Raw genomic sequence first — 16,114 nt, forward strand, 5'->3', positions numbered from 1 at the left:
ACATAGGCCTGAGTGCGTTACAGTCTGCTGTTCTGTAAGGACCGCTATCGGTCCACAATACATAGGGTTGCCGTGCACTACTGCTGACCGCTGCCCTATACTGCAGCAGTCCTTCATTGGTATAGGGACTGACGTACAGTCTGCTAAACACTAACACACAACCTGCTTGGTCCACAAAAGTTCTTATAAGGACTGGTAACTTGGTATAGGGTGCTACGGTACATAGGCCTGAGTGCGTTACAGTCTGCTGTTCTGTAAGGACCGCTATCGGTCCACAATACATAGGGTTGCCGTGCACTACTGCTGACCGCTGCCCTATACTGCAGCAGTCCTTCATTGGTATAGGGACTGACGTACAGTCTGCTAATCACTAACACACAACCTGCTTGGTCCACAAAAGTTCTTATAAGGACTGGTAACTTGGTATAGGGTGCTACGGTACATAGGCCTGAGTGCGTTACAGTCTGCTGTTCTGTAAGGACCGCTATCGGTCCACAATACATAGGGTTGCCGTGCACTACTGCTGACCGCTGCCCTATACTGCAGCAGTCCTTCAGCGGTATAGGGACTGACGCACAGTCTGCTAAACACTAACACACAACCTGCTTGGTCCACAAAAGTTTTTATAAGGACTGGTAACTTGGTATAGGGTGCTACGGTACATAGGCCTGAGTGCGTTACAGTCTGCTGTTCTGTAAGGACCGCTATCGGTCCACAATACATAGGGTTGCCGTGCACTACTGCTGACCGCTGCCCTATACTGCAGCAGTCCTTCATTGGTATAGGGACTGACGTACAGTCTGCTAAACACTAACACACAACCTGCTTGGTCCACAAAAGTTCTTATAAGGACTGGTAACTTGGTATAGGGTGCTACGGTACATAGGCCTGAGTGCGTTACAGTCTGCTGTTCTGTAAGGACCGCTATCGGTCCACAATACATAGGGTTGCCGTGCACTACTGCTGACCGCTGCCCTATACTGCAGCAGTCCTTCATTGGTATAGGGACTGACGTACAGTCTGCTAAACACTAACACACAACCTGCTTGGTCCACAAAAGTTCTTATAAGGACTGGTAACTTGGTATAGGGTGCTACGGTACATAGGCCTGAGTGCGTTACAGTCTGCTGTTCTGTAAGGACCGCTATCGGTCCACAATACATAGGGTTGCCGTGCACTACTGCTGACCGCTGCCCTATACTGCAGCAGTCCTTCATTGGTATAGGGACTGACGTACAGTCTGCTAATCACTAACACACAACCTGCTTGGTCCACAAAAGTTCTTATAAGGACTGGTAACTTGGTATAGGGTGCTACGGTACATAGGCCTGAGTGCGTTACAGTCTGCTGTTCTGTAAGGACCGCTATCGGTCCACAATACATAGGGTTGCCGTGCACTACTGCTGACCGCTGCCCTATACTGCAGCAGTCCTTCAGCGGTATAGGGACTGACGCACAGTCTGCTAAACACTAACACACAACCTGCTTGGTCCACAAAAGTTTTTATAAGGACTGGTAACTTGGTATAGGGTGCTACGGTACATAGGCCTGAGTGCAGTACAGTCTGCTGTTCTGTAAGGACCGCTATCGGTCCACAATACATAGGGTTGACGTGCACTACTGCTGACCGCTGCCCTATACTGCAGCAGTCCTTCAGCGGTATAGGGACTGACGCACAGTCTGCTAAACACTAACACACAACCTGCTTGGTCCACAAAAGTTTTTATAAGGACTGGTAACTTGGTATAGGGTGCTACGGTACATAGGCCTGAGTGCAGTACAGTCTGCTGTTCTGTAAGGACCGCTATCGGTCCACAATACATAGGGTTGACGTGCACTACTGCTGACCGCTGCCCTATACTGCAGCAGTCCTTCAGCGGTATAGGGACTAAGAGTTTTGTCACAGGGTGATTTAAAAAATGACAGGCAGAGGAAGAGGCAGGCCCTTCCGCAGGGGTGGTAGGGGTAGGGCAGGAGCAACAGCCTTGAGCCAAAGTGGGAAGTTGCAGAAGGTGCGTTCAATTACTTTAAAGGACGCACCAGACTTGGTTGAGTGGCTCACTCAGCCTTATTCTTCTGCACCCTCCTCATCCTCTCGATCTGCACCCTCTTCTTCACTCTCTGCTATGTGCACCCCCAAAGACACTACCACCAACAACACCACCACCACCACATACCTTCCGCTTGAGTGCAAATGGGGGCCTTCATGCTCCAGTGTTTTAATAGGGACCCCCGTATAAAAAGCATGAGGGTCAAGGACCAGTACTGGGTGGCAACGTACTTAGATCCCCGGTACAAACACAAAATGGCGGAAATGTTACCGCCGTCGCAGAGGGCTGTCAGAATGCAGCACTTCCAGGCCTTGCTTCGAGAAATGCTGCATTCTGCTTTTGCGTGCGCTGGCAGAGGAGCAATTCCCACTCCCAGAGAAGGATTTGCGGGTACCAATCCAACAGCGCCTGCAAGAAGAGGCCGGTTTGAAGATGTGTTGGTGACTTCGGATATGAGGTCATTCTTTCAGCCGACCCATCGACAGGTGTCATCCGGATCCAGCATCAGGGAACGCCTAGACCGTCAGGTGTCCGACTACATTGGGTTAACGGCCGATGTGGACGCTCTGAGGAGTGATGAACCCCTAGACTACTGGGTGGGCAGGCTTGACCTCTGGCCAGAGCTTGCCCAATTTGCAATCGAACTGTTGGCTTGCCCCTCATCCAGTGTCCTGTCCGAAAGGACGTTCAGCGCAGCAGGGGGGATTGTGACCGATAAGCGTACTCGCCTAGCTCACGACAGTGTTAACTACCTCACATTTCTAAAAATGAATGAGGCATGGATCTCGGAGGAATTCAACACATGTGATCAGTAGACCATGTATATGTCTATAAACAATTTTTGGAATCAAGCACACAGACCTTCTTAATTCATTTGGCTCACTTCCCTGACCCAAAAAAGCACACCGTACTATATGCCCCTACCCTCCTCTTTGAAGAGGTTGAGCGGTGTCATATTTCTACTGGGGCTGCTTATTATGAGGGGTTCCCACCATCCCTGTGCTGTGCTGACTTCCTCCTGGGTGTTCTTATTATGAGGGGCTCCCACCATCCCTGTGCTGTGCTGACTTCCTCCTGGGGGTTCTTATTATGAGGGGATCACACCATCCCTGTGCTGTGCTGACTTCCTCCTGGGGCTGCTTACGGTGCTGCTGTCAGCGCTGTATGTCACGGAGCTGCTGTCAGCGCTGTATGTCACGGAGCTGCTGTCAGCGCTGTATGTCACGGAGCTGCTGTCAGCGCTGTATGTCACGGAGCTGCTGTCAGCGCTGTATGTCACGGAGCTGCTGTCAGCGCTGTATGTCACGGAGCTGCTGTCAGCGCTGTATGTCACGGAGCTGCTGTCAGCGCTGTATGTCACGGAGCTGCTGTCAGCGCTGTATGTCACGGTGCTGCTGTCAGCGCTGTATGTCACGGAGCTGCTGTCAGCGCTGTATGTCACGGAGCTGCTGTCAGTGCTGTATGTCACGGAGCTGCTGTCAGCGCTGTATGTCACGGAGCTGCTGTCAGCGCTGTATGTCACGGAGCTGCTGTCAGCGCTGTATGTCACGGTGCTGCTGTCAGCGCTGTATGTCACGGAGCTGCTGTCAGCGCTGTATGTCACGGAGCTGCTGTCAGCGCTGTATGTCACGGAGCTGCTGTCAGCGCTGTATGTCACGGAGCTGCTGTCAGCGCTGTATGTCACGGAGCTGCTGTCAGCGCTGTATGTCACGGTGCTGATGTCAGTGCTCTGTATTACGGTGCTGCTGTCAGTGCTCTGTATCTCCTGCACCCTCTTGTTTGCCTACCCTGGTCCCTGACCTTCCCTCTCCTCCATTGCCTTCATTAGCTCCATAGTCCTGAATTGTCAGAACAATTTCCCAAATAAAAAAAAAATGCTTGTAGTTATCGATCCCAAATTCACCTCATACATGTATTATGCTATTGTCCAGGTGGTGGGACTACGTGCTACCCCCTAATAATTACCCCGTGGCCGCAAATTCGACCTAAAGGTTTGCGAAATTCGCCTCCCATTGAAGTCAATGGAGCCCGCGGCGAACGGTCGTTTTCGCGAACGTTTGTGTCCGTTCGCGTTTCGCGTTCGCGAAACGTCCCGTCGGAAGTTCGTCCATCACTATTCGTGAGGCCCTAGCGGTCTGTTCCTGATTCTGGACTGGGGTAGCCCCACGAGGAGTCAAGGTCACGGGAGTGCTCGTCGCTCCGCAACATGTTTCGGTTGGCTAACCCCAATAGACCCGCCTGGTCTGGAGTAGGGATCCGTCTGTTCCCCAATTTCGGAACCGGCTGGTCCAAGGTGCAGTAACTGAGGGAGGATTCAAGGCGTCCGGGTGTGCTCTCGGCTTGGAGGGGCTCTCGGCTTGGAGGAGGACTCTTTGATGGAGGGCCAACAAGCTGGCATCCTGAGAAGTGCTGGAGTACTGAGTTGTGAAGGACATTGACGAATCCACGCTTTTTCCAGTACTGTCAAGGAGACAGAGAACGTTCCAGGTACAGAGCAAAAAGGTTCCTGTTCACTTTCAGTTACAACTTGTTCAAGGTCAGAGATTTCACAAGTTCTGAGCCAAAGTGCTGATTGCCATAATCTCTGGCTAGAGATTTGTTCAGCATTGAAGTGCCCAGTTGTGAGTGGCTACTCTCTGGGTGGTACTAGAGACTTTGTTATATCTGCAGTTCAATGTGCCTGAGTTTCTTCACCCTTGCCCTCTGTTCCCATACGAGACTGTGTTGTTGGATGTTACCCCTGCAAATAAAAAAAACTTTCAAAAGGACTTTATTGGTGTCAGTGTCCAAAGTTGTTGGGTACCAACCCTGGAACCCCTGGACGTGGAAGGACAAGCCAAGCGGAGGTAACTGGTAAGCCCAAAAAGTTAAGGCCACCCTGCCAAGGGTTATGGCCGCTACATACATATATACACAGTTAGGTCCATATATATTTGGACACAGGCACACTTTTCGATTTTTTTTTCAGGTATTTACCAAAACATATTCAAGCTATAGTTATAGTTATATAATGGATATGAGCTGAAAGTGCACACTCAGGTTTAATTTAATTTGAGGGTATGTAAATCCAAATCAGAGAAAGGGTTTAGGAATTACAGCTCTTAAGATTTTTTGCAAGGGACCAAAAGTAATTGGACGATTGAATCAAAAGCTGTTACATGGCCAGGTGTGGGCTACTCCTTTAGTTCTTCATCTATTAAGCAGATACAAACTCTGGAGTTGATTCTTGCATTTGGAATCGACTGCTGTGAACCTACATCATGCGTTCAAAGGAGCTGTCCATGCAAGTGAAACAGGACATTGTAAGGTTTGAAAAACAAAACAAAAAATCCATCAGAGAGATATCAGCAATTTTAGGAGTGGCCAAATCAACAGTTTGGTACGTTCTGAGGAAAGAAGAGCACACTGGTGAGCTCAGCAACATAAAAAGGCCTGGATGTCCATGTAAGACAACAGTGGTGGATGATCGCAGGATCCTCTCTATGGTAAAGAAAAACCCATTCACAAGATCCAGATAAGTGAAGGACACTCTTGAGGAGTGGGCGTATCATTGTCTACAATCAAGAGACGACTTCACCAGAGAAAATACAGAGGGTTCACCATAAGGTGCAAACCATTCATAAGCCTGAATAAAAGAAAAGCCAGATTAGACTTTTGCCAAAAAACATCTAAAAAAGCCAGACCAGTTCTGGAAAAGAATTCTTTGGGCAGATGAAACAAAGATTAATCTGTACCAGAATGACGGGAAGAAAAAAGTGTGGCGAAAGCTTGGAACAGCTCATGATCCAAAGCACACATCATCTGTAAAACATGGTGGAAACAGTGTGATGACATGGGCATGCATGGCTTCCAGTGGCACTGGGTCATTGGTGTTTATTGATGATGTGACAGAAGACAGAAGCAGCCAGATGAATTCTGCGATGTAGAGATATACTGTAAGCCCAGATTCAGCCAAATGCAGCAAAGTTGATTGGACGGCGCTTCACAGTACAGATGGACAATGATTCAAACCACACTGCAAAAGCAACCCAGGAGCTTTTGAAGGAAAAGAAGTAGAATATTCTGCAATGGCCAACTCAATCATCTGATCTCAACCCAATTGAGCATGCATTTCACTTGCTGAAGGCAAAACAAAAGGCAGAAAGATCGACTAACATAGAACAACTGAAGACAGCTGCAATTAGAGCCTGGCAAAGCATCAGAGAAGAAACCTAGTCTTTGGTAAAGTCCATGCATTCCAGACTTCAGGCAGTCATTGCCAGTAAAGGATTCTCAAGAAAATATTAAAAATGAATCTACACAGGGAGGGGGCTGTGTATAAAAAAGGTTGCATTTCCTAAAATTTGTACTTGATATTTATGTTCAACCCTTTGGCCGCGTACACACGGGCGGACTGTTCGCCCAACTTAGTCCGCTGAACAGTGTTTCAGCGGACAGTCCGCTCGTGTGTGGGCTTCAGCGGACTGTTTCAGCGGACAGTCTGACGAACAAAGTCTTATGGAATTTCCGTAAGACAGTCCGTTCAAACTTGGTTTTGTCCGTCCAAACTTGGTTTCAGCGGACAGTCCGCTCGTGTGTAGGCAAGTTGGACGGACTAAGTATCGCGCATGCTCAGAAAGGGTTTACACGGCCGAAGGTTGCATTGCAGTGTATAGGACGTCATTTTTCTAGTCCCGTCGTACGCGCTGTACACGTCATCACGCACGTTTTCAGCGGACTGTTCGTTCATCATGTGTGGTCAAGTCCATTCATGCTAATTTTGAACGGACTGTTTGTCGGATTGTTTGGCGAACTTAGTTGGGCGAACAGTCCGCCCGTGTGTACGCGGCCTTTGAAGTAAAGTCTGCAGTTCAAATTCATTAGGATTTTTTTGGTTTTAATTTTATTCTGGTGGTATACAGAGCCAAAAGTATAAAAATTGTGCCTGTGTCCAAATATATATATATGGACCTAACTGTATATATACATTTTTGTTCTTTAGTATATAAGGGTAGTATCTTGAGGATCTGTTTTCTACTTAGTGTGATAGTTGATCAGTACAGCAGGGATGCTTTGTTCTGGCAGGAGATCATTGCCTAGGAGATGTCCCTACACTCCCCTGCCACTCTGCTACTTGACCAATTTCTTCCAGTGTTAGTGACTGCATGCTGCAAACACCTGGACCTGTGCACTGTTCTTCACTCCAGGTCAGGATCTGCAGATATCCCTGCAGTACCAATCTCAGACTCTCTCCTTCCAATTACAGTGCTTTTCAGAGGGCATTTGACAGGCAGTGAGGGGATACTATGTTACCTCCTCACCACCTGATATAACCTATAATGCCTCACTACCACACTGCAATCACATGCAATGCATGTGGTTGTGGGGCTGCCCCACTAAACGAATCGGGTTAGTTTGACAAGTGCTGCCGCTTGTCAAACTCTGCACCCCAAGTTATAAATGTCATGGCCACTTTAGGTGAGCAGCCTCATTCAGCCGTTATTTTACAGTCGGGGGGGGGGGGGGGCAGGGGGTGAAAAACTGCGTCTCAGTCAGCTGTATATGTTATATGTTTATGTACTTACAGACCTTCCCAAGTCCAGAATTAGTACTGAGCAGAGTGAACCCTCCAAAACAGTCTCAGTTTCTCATGTGGCCCTTTGGAAAAACGAATTGCCAGCCTTAGCTTAGGGTATGTTGAAGTGTTAGGGTGTAGAAGCTGATAAATCTTTATCTAAACTTGTCATTTAAGTAAATATGTTCTGGTCTCGTAAAGAAGTGATAGAATGTTAATGCAAGCTGGCACGTCAGTAAGGCCGGGGTGGGGGGGGGGGGGGTGGCATCCCAGTAATGCAGGAATCTGCTGTTGGGAGGGTCAAGCCTTGGAACATGGTGTGGATGTAGAGGCATGAGAAAATGAAAGCTTGGGTGTACATTCTGTGAGAAAGCAGGTGTGACTGGCCAAGGGTGAGACAGTGCAACTTCAAGCTGGTTGGGTGAGAACAATGTTCTGTACTGAATGGGTTACAGTATTGTAAAATGTGCTCCCCCCGAGGGTATCACCATGTGAATTAAAAGTCGCTGAGTGCCAGTGTCCTTGTCTAGAGAACCAGTGAGGCAAGTAAACAAAGGGAATTTATAACATCTGGACTTCACTCACTGCTAATTTCTGAGGTACCCTCTGCTTATATGCAAGACACTGAGTTTCAAGGATTTGCCAGCCTGGCGGTGATGATGCATCCCCGGGCTATGGGAATTGTTAAAGAATAAAAATCATACATGCATACACAAACATACTGTAGGTTTAACTTAAAATATCTGTGTGTTTTTTTGGCCATATAAACTAATATAAACATGTAAACTATGTAAAAACCTTCTTTGCCCATGAATCTCCTTCTGTCACACCCATACAGATTTTTTAATTCCCCATCTTCACCACAAGACCCCCTTCCTTATTCAATGTGCTGATAAGGCTGAAGCTGAAAATCAAAGCAATCATACCTGACCCCTAAAAGTCCTTAGCAAATATACTGGTCCTTTTTTCTGTTTCTTCAAAACGGGACAATAATTAATCACTTTTCTGCTTAAAGTGGTTCTAAAGGCTACAGAGTTTTGACCTTAAAGTATGAATAAAGGCAAAAGTTCTTTTTTTTTAGTTTTGGACAGAGTGGAGAGGAATTAGAACCCTTGTTGGTTTTTATTGCTGTCTGTGCCTCACTAAAGGAGATGCACCCTCTCTATCTGTCCTGTTTACCATTATCATCAAAGGTGAAAGTAAAGAAAATCTCAAATTTTGGGTTGTCCCCAAAAATGTAATAGAGGGGAAATCTTCAAATGGGGACACTAGTTCTGGTGACCTGGGGGGTTTGGCAAAGGATTCCCTTAATTTGCACTGATTTCCTAGTTATAACCCTCCCTTGCTCTATTCAAAATAATGAAAAAAAAACTAAATGTTTTGCCTTTTGGTTCTACTTTAATGCATTTTCTGCATTAAGATAAAAAGATAAAAAACCTTCATAATGCAGCCCCCTTATACTTACCTGAACCAGATCTCGATCCAGGATGTGCTCAAGAGCAGAGACTCTCTCAGCCCTCTCCTGCTCATTTGCTCAGACACATGAGCGGGAGCTCCTTTTGCTGTCAATCATAGCCAGTGAGGGGGGGGGGGGGGATTGCGAGATATGCTCTGGAGCGAGCATAACATAACAAGAACTCAGCAATCACAAAGTTTGCTTCCCGCACCAGAGCAAGTGCAGTTTCACTATGGTGGCATTGTATCGCTGTGAATTGCTGCTCTTATATCACAGTATGTCAGTGCCACCAGCTATTATCTCTGATCACCTCTACAGCACTACAATGTCACCAGACCAGTGCTTCCAGTCAGTGTCCCTAATCGCTGCAACACCAGTTACTGCCTTCAATCACTGCCACCCGCTCACATTGTCCATAATTACTGCCACACCACTACAGTGTCCCTAGTCACTGCCAAACCACTACACTGTCCTTGATCACTGCCACACCAATTATGCCTTGTACACACGGTCAGACATTCCAACAACAAAATCCATTGGATTTTGTCCTAAACTTTGTGTCGGGCAAAGTTGTCGGAAAATCCGATCGTTCGGAACGTGATGACGTTCATTCGTTACGATGGGAGTACGTTGAAGCTATAAGCCAATAGCTTTGGTCTCGTAATTTGATCTGAGCATGCGTGGCACTTTGTCCGATCGGAATTCTCTACAAACGATTGGAAAAAGTCCAATCGGATTTTGTTGTCGTAAAATTTGAGATCCTGCTCTCAAATTTTTTCTGTCGGAATTTTCGACGGAAAAAGTCAGACAATATAATCCCATCAGAGCTTTTCCGTCAGATTTTTCTGGGTGTACAAGGCACTACAATGTCTCTGATCACTGCCACACCAGTCAAATTGTCACTAATCACTGCCACACCATTTGTAGTGTCCCTGATCACAGTCACACCAGTTGCAGTGTGCCTGATCACTGCCACGCCTGCTGCACCACACCAATGTAAGCCGGGCATGTCCCTGATTGTCACCAAACCAGTCCCAGTGTCACTAGATCAGTGTAAGTCAGCATCAGTGTTCCTGATTGCTGTCACACTATTCCCCAGTGTCAACAAAGTTTCTGGTCACACCAGTGCAGTGTTGCCTCTGCCTGCCTACTGTAATGACCCTGGTTTGTTTATTGACTACGTTTCTGCCTGTTGCCTGGACCAAACCTTTGCCTGTTTGCTGACCATGTCTCTACCTGCAGTCTGAACTGACCCATCTGCAATTCCAACTGACTATGTTCCTGCAAAACACCATTCCCTGCAAACAACTGCACTACTGGAACCACAGGAACTCTTTTGTTCTTCCTTCTTCAGTCTCCTTTTTTCCTGGCCAATTAATATGGCATTTCTAGGGGCCATGTACCAATATGCTGGACTTACTTGGCTCATAGGAATGGGGACTGCTATAGGTGACACAACACCAAGCTATATTCCCTGACCACTCATATAGAGGCGAACATTACAGTACATTGGTTTTGATAATCAGGTTGATTTATGTGATACACAACATATAATGTCTGGTCAGTCCAAAATGTGAAAAAATCTCACACATTTGGTATTGTCATACGCAAGAGGAGTAGCAGAATGCGTTTGGTGTGTAATTCTGAGTATATCCATGCTGTATATGAGAAATATCTTACCAAAATTACAACTTTGCGTAAAAAAAATAAATTTATTTTTTGTTTTTGAAAAACTTGCTGTAAAACAATGAAGTCTTCAAAATATTCAACATGTCTTAAAAAAATACCTTGGTAGTCATTGTGTGGGTGTTTCTAATGTCCAAGTGCTCCAAAATGTGATAGGTAGTCAGGAAATTAGATGCATAATTTATGCCCATAGAATGTCTAAAGGTACTCCTTGGATTTTGGGCCTCTCTATGTGGCTAGGCTGTGAAAAAGTCTCACACATGTGGTATCACCATACTCAGGAGTAGCAGTAAGTGTGTAGGGGTGTAATCCTAAGTATGCCTATGAAGTGTGATAGAAATATCTTAATAATTGAGAACTTTGTTAAAAAAAACTCATTATGCCTTTCAGAAAATACCTTTAAATATTGGCTTTCCAAAATGGGGTCATTGTGTAGGTGTTTCTACCGTCTTGGTGCTCTAGGGCCTCCAAAAATTTGATAAGTAGTCAGGAGATGCGTAATTTATACCTCTTGAAAGCCCAAGGGTGCTCCTTGGATGTTGGGCCCATCTATGCATTTAGGCTGTGAAAAAGTCTCACACAGGTAGAATCTCCATACTCACAAGACATAGGAGGATGTGTTTTGGGGTGTAATTATAAGTATGTGTAAGAGAAGTCCGGCTAACAGACGTGCATGGGCGCACTGGTGTAAAGAAGGACTTGTATTGGCGCATGCACGGGAATGAACAGGTGTGCCAATTAGTGCGCCAATATGCGCACGCAGGTGCGTGAGAATGCACGCATGCGGGTGCGAGCTAATGCATGCACACGCGCATGTATGGGCGCCAAGTAGCCTATTTAAAGTGAGCACTTACACATGAACTTTGCTGAGTGGCCTGCCTACCTGATCCCGGCTTGTGTTTGACTCTGCTACTACCTGATGCTCCTGTACCTTGCTGCCCGTCTGTGTACCGAACCCGGCCTGTGTCCCATCTCTGCCTCGGCCTCTTGTCTTGGTACCTGCTCTGTCCGGCTGTTGATGACCTCCTGGCTTACATTCCAGCTACGCCTCCATCTGCTGACCCAGCGATACAGAGCTTCGATCCTCAGAGCCTGCCCAGTGCTCTTCAGCCATCTGGTTCCTGGCAAGGACCGACCAGCACCATCCACTACATCGGACCTCGTGTCACTCTGTGTCCGTCACTCCCTGACATCACTATCAGGGGTGTCGGACAGGAAGTGCAAGAGAAGACCCCTCTCCAGCTCGATCTCCACCAGGTACGTGACAGTATTCCTATCCTGTGTGTAGGCATACTTAAAGATTATTTATTTGCAACATTTTATAACAGAAATTAAAAAAAAAACATGTTTTTTTTTTTAATTATGAGCATTTTTTCGCTTACATATCAAAAAATAAAAAATTACAGCAGTGATTAAATACCACCAAAATAAATCTCTATCTGTCTCAAAAACTGATGGAAAATTTCATTTGGGTACAGTGTTGTATGGTTGGGTAATTGTAATTTAAATTGTTAGAGCACTGAAAGCTGAAAATTGTCCTGGGCAGGAAGGAGGTGAAAGTGTCCAGTATTGAAGTGGTTAATAGCCTTTTTTGTTCAATAAAAGTTGTTTAAAGTGAAAACAAAAATCTCGTTTAAAAATGTCTTACTGCTTATTACAATGACACAAACTGTATCAAAGTGATAAAGTGTCATTTAAATGGATTTGAAGACCATATCTCCATATTACTCACCCATCAGTTGTAAACATATAACCTATGACATTTTTCAGTGCAAGTGCAATACTGCAGACCACCAAGGAACCAAATGCTGAAAAAAAGGATGCACGAATTAGTATGCAAAATAATGTAATGTTTGAAATGCCTAGCATATGGTCATTAATACATCAAGTAAGAGTAACTGAATTGTGGTAATGCAAGCCCAGGGAAATTGTATAATTGAAAACAAATGACACATAAATGCAAGACTAATGTTTTTCATATGTGCGCTAGGCCTGACAAATAATGTGTATCTATTGTCATATTTATAATTTTGGATACCTTGGGTTAGGGTCTATGTTACTTTTTTTTTTTTTTCTTCTTTTCTGACTAGGTCATACTAGGAAGATTTTACCATCAGAAAGTCGGAGGAAATATCTCCAAAGTGAAGTGAACCCCCTCATCTCCCATTCCTGTGACAAATGTAAGCACTGGGATTTTCCATAAATTCCTGACCCAATAAAATGGTTACCAGTAAAGTGTAAACTTACCACCTTGCAGAAACTCAAAGATGAAGCCGAAATGACACTACCTGGCATGTAGCTATACTATTTATCCAGTAAACTAAGCACATGAAATGTATTTATAGTTCCTCACACTGCAGATGCACTTATGGCAAGTGTATTAAAAATGAATCAACTACTATTTTACTTAGAGGCACCTAAGTATCATTTACCCAGGCTACACTTACCTATTTTGAAACTTGCTATGTCAGTCTGAAGATGGTAAAAAATCTGTCCTCTTAAGCCACGTACACACGTAGCGGTATGTCCGACGTACTTAGTTTGGCGGACTTCCCGCCAGACTGTCCGTCGGACTTTCCGAACGGGCTACTTGCCCACACACGGCACTTTTTGAGCGGACTAATACGGCGTACTAAGTTCGCCGTACTATCCGCCCTACTTTTGAAATGAACGGACTCGCCCCACACACTCAGAGGAAAGTCCACTAATTTCGAGTGCATCTCCAGGTAGGCGGGGCCCGCGAAGGAGACGTCGCTGGCCCCGCCGCCTGCTATGGACTTAAAGGGGAACCCCAACGCCAAAAAAATCGGCGTGGGGGTCCCCCCAAGTCCACAACAGACCCTTGTCCGAGCACGCTACCCAGCCGGCCAGGAAAAGGGGGCGAGCGAGCGCCCCCCCTCCTGAGCCGTACCAGGCCGCGTGCCCTCAACATGGGGGGTGCCTTGGGGAAGGGGGGGCCGCGCGGCCCCCCCACCCCAAAGCACCTTGTCCCCATGTTGATGAGGACAAGGGCCTCTTCCCGACAACCCTGGCCGCTGGTTGTTGGGGTCTGCGGGCGGGGGGCTTATCGAAATCCAGGAGCCCCCTTTAATAAGGGGGCCCCCGGATACCGGCCCCCCACCCTATGTGAATGAGTATGGGGTACAATGTACCCCTACCCATTCACCTGTAAAATAAAAGTACAAAAAACACAACACACGAGATAAAATACTTTATTGCACAGCTCCGGGGGTCTTCCGTCTTCGGGGGTGTCTTCTCGCCGGACTCCTCCGCTATCGTCTTGTAGCTCTTTTGCTAGCGGAGGAGTCCGGCTTTCTTCCTCGCCGCCGGCCTCTTCTTCCGACTTCGGGGGTCTTGTCCCCCTCTTCGGTTCTTCTGCCGGGCCACCGCGCCTTCTTATAGCTCTTTTACAGGCGGTGGCCCGGTCTTCTGTCGCCGCCTTCCGTTCTTCTTCTTCTTCTTCTCCAGGAGATGTTGACTCGACGATCTCTCCGGCCGCAATGCCAGGGACGCGCTGCGCTGCCACTTATATAGGGACAAGGGGCGGTGTCACATGGCTTTATGTCACATGGGTTGGTCACATGGGTTGATGTCACATGGGGACTGTGACATCGTAAGGGGGCGGGGTCACCATGTGACCCCAACCCATGTGACATAAAGCCATGTGACACCGCCCCTTGTCCCTATATAAGTGGCTGCGCAGCGCGTCCCTGGCATTGCGGCCGGAGAGATCGTCGAGTCAACATCTCCTGGAGAAGAAGGAGAAGAAGAAGAAGAACGGAAGGCGGCGGCGGCGACAGAAGACCGGGCCTCCTCCGCTAGTAAAAGAGCTACAAGAAGATAGCGGAGGAGTCCGGGGAGAAGACCCCCGAAGACGGAAGACCCCCGGAGCTGTGCAATAAAGTATTTTATTGTTGTGTTTTTTTGTACTTTTATTTTACAGGTGAATGGGTAGGGGTACATTGTACCCCATACTCATTCACATAGGGTGGGGGGCCGGTATCCGGGGGCCCCCTTATTAAAGGGGGCTCCCGGATTCCGATAAGCCCCCCGCCCGCAGACCCCGACAACCAATGGCCAGGGTTGTCGGGAAGAGGCCCTTGTCCTCATCAACATGGGGACAAGGCGCGGCCCCCCCTTCCCCAAGGCACCCCCCATGTTGAGGGCACGCGGCCTGGTACGGCTCAGGAGGGTCCTGGCCGGCCGGGTAGCGTGCTCGGACAAGGGTCTGTTGTGGACTTGGGGAGACCCCCACGCCGATTTTTTTCGGCGTTGGGGTTCCCCTTTAAGTCCATACCAGGCGGCGGGGCCAGCGACGTCTCCTTCGCGGGCCCCGCCTACCTGGAGACCCGCTCGAAATGAGCTGACTTTTCTCCAGGTGGGAAAAGTCCGTTCATTTCAAAAGTACGGCGGACTGGCATACACACGGCCGGATTGTTCTCCGAAATGCGAGTCCGCCGGGAAGATTCTAGTCCGCCGTACTTTCGGGTCAAAAAAGTATGCCGGAGGCTACACACGGGGGGATTGTTTGGCGGACTTGAGTTTGCCGGACTTTTCCACCGGATTGTTTGATTGTGTGTACACGGCATTAGGCTTCATGCACACGAGACGCAGATGCAAACTCTGCTGGACACATGTTTTTAAAAGCTGAAACCGGCGTTTAGAAACGCGCGTTTTGCCGCGATTTTTACCGCGATTTAGCGGCGTTTTACCGCGTTTGCGTCTAGAAGCGTTTAGTTAAGCTAACATCATAGACCCTCCCCAGCTCAAAAAAAAATATTATTATTATTTCAGCAATTTTGTGAGATCAGAGTGAGTAGCAGCAGCTGTGAGAGCTGCAGTGTACTTGTATTTAGCGTGTCACTTGCCACGGGACCTGCCCCAAGTTGTGGATTGTCCACTTGCCACGTGACTTGCCACATCACCTGCCACGTCACTTGCCACGTCACCTGCCACAAGTTGTGGATTGTCCACCTGCCACAAGTTGTGGATTGTCCACTTGCCACGTGACTTGCCACATCACCTGCCACGTCACTTGCCACATCACCTGCCACAAGTTGTGGATTTTCCACTTGCCACGTCACTTGCCACAAGTTGGGGATTGTCCACTTGCCACATCACCTGCCACGTCACCTGCCACAAGTTTTGGATTGTCCACTTGCCACGTCACTTGCCACAAGTTGGGGATTGTCCACTTGCCACATCACCTGCCACGTCACCTGCCACAAGTTGTGGATTGTCCACTTGCCACGTCACTTGCCACATCACCTGCCACGTCACTTGTCACGAGATGTGGATTGTCCACTTTCCACGTCACCTGCCATGCCACCTGCCACAAGTTGTGGATTGTCCACTTGCCACGTCACG

At 47.6% G+C, this 16,114-nt stretch overlaps 1 protein-coding gene across 1 annotated transcript in view; it reads right to left on the reverse strand.

Annotated features, from left to right (window-relative positions):
- The window catches only part of LOC143983034 (multidrug and toxin extrusion protein 2-like), a 284,277-nt gene that overhangs the window by 114,608 nt on the left and 153,555 nt on the right, over positions 1 to 16,114 (reverse strand). Inside the window, exon 12 of the mRNA XM_077482261.1 lies at positions 12,480 to 12,555. Coding sequence (XP_077338387.1) covers positions 12,480 to 12,555 — 76 coding nt within the window. The remainder of the gene's footprint in view (positions 1 to 12,479; positions 12,556 to 16,114) is intronic.

The sequence above is a fragment of the Lithobates pipiens genome, unplaced genomic scaffold (assembly GCF_037356315.1).
Source record: "Lithobates pipiens isolate NorthernLeopardFrog02 unplaced genomic scaffold, aLitPip1_a1.2 Scaffold_16, whole genome shotgun sequence".
In the NCBI taxonomy this organism is placed as follows: Eukaryota; Metazoa; Chordata; class Amphibia; order Anura; family Ranidae; genus Lithobates; species Lithobates pipiens.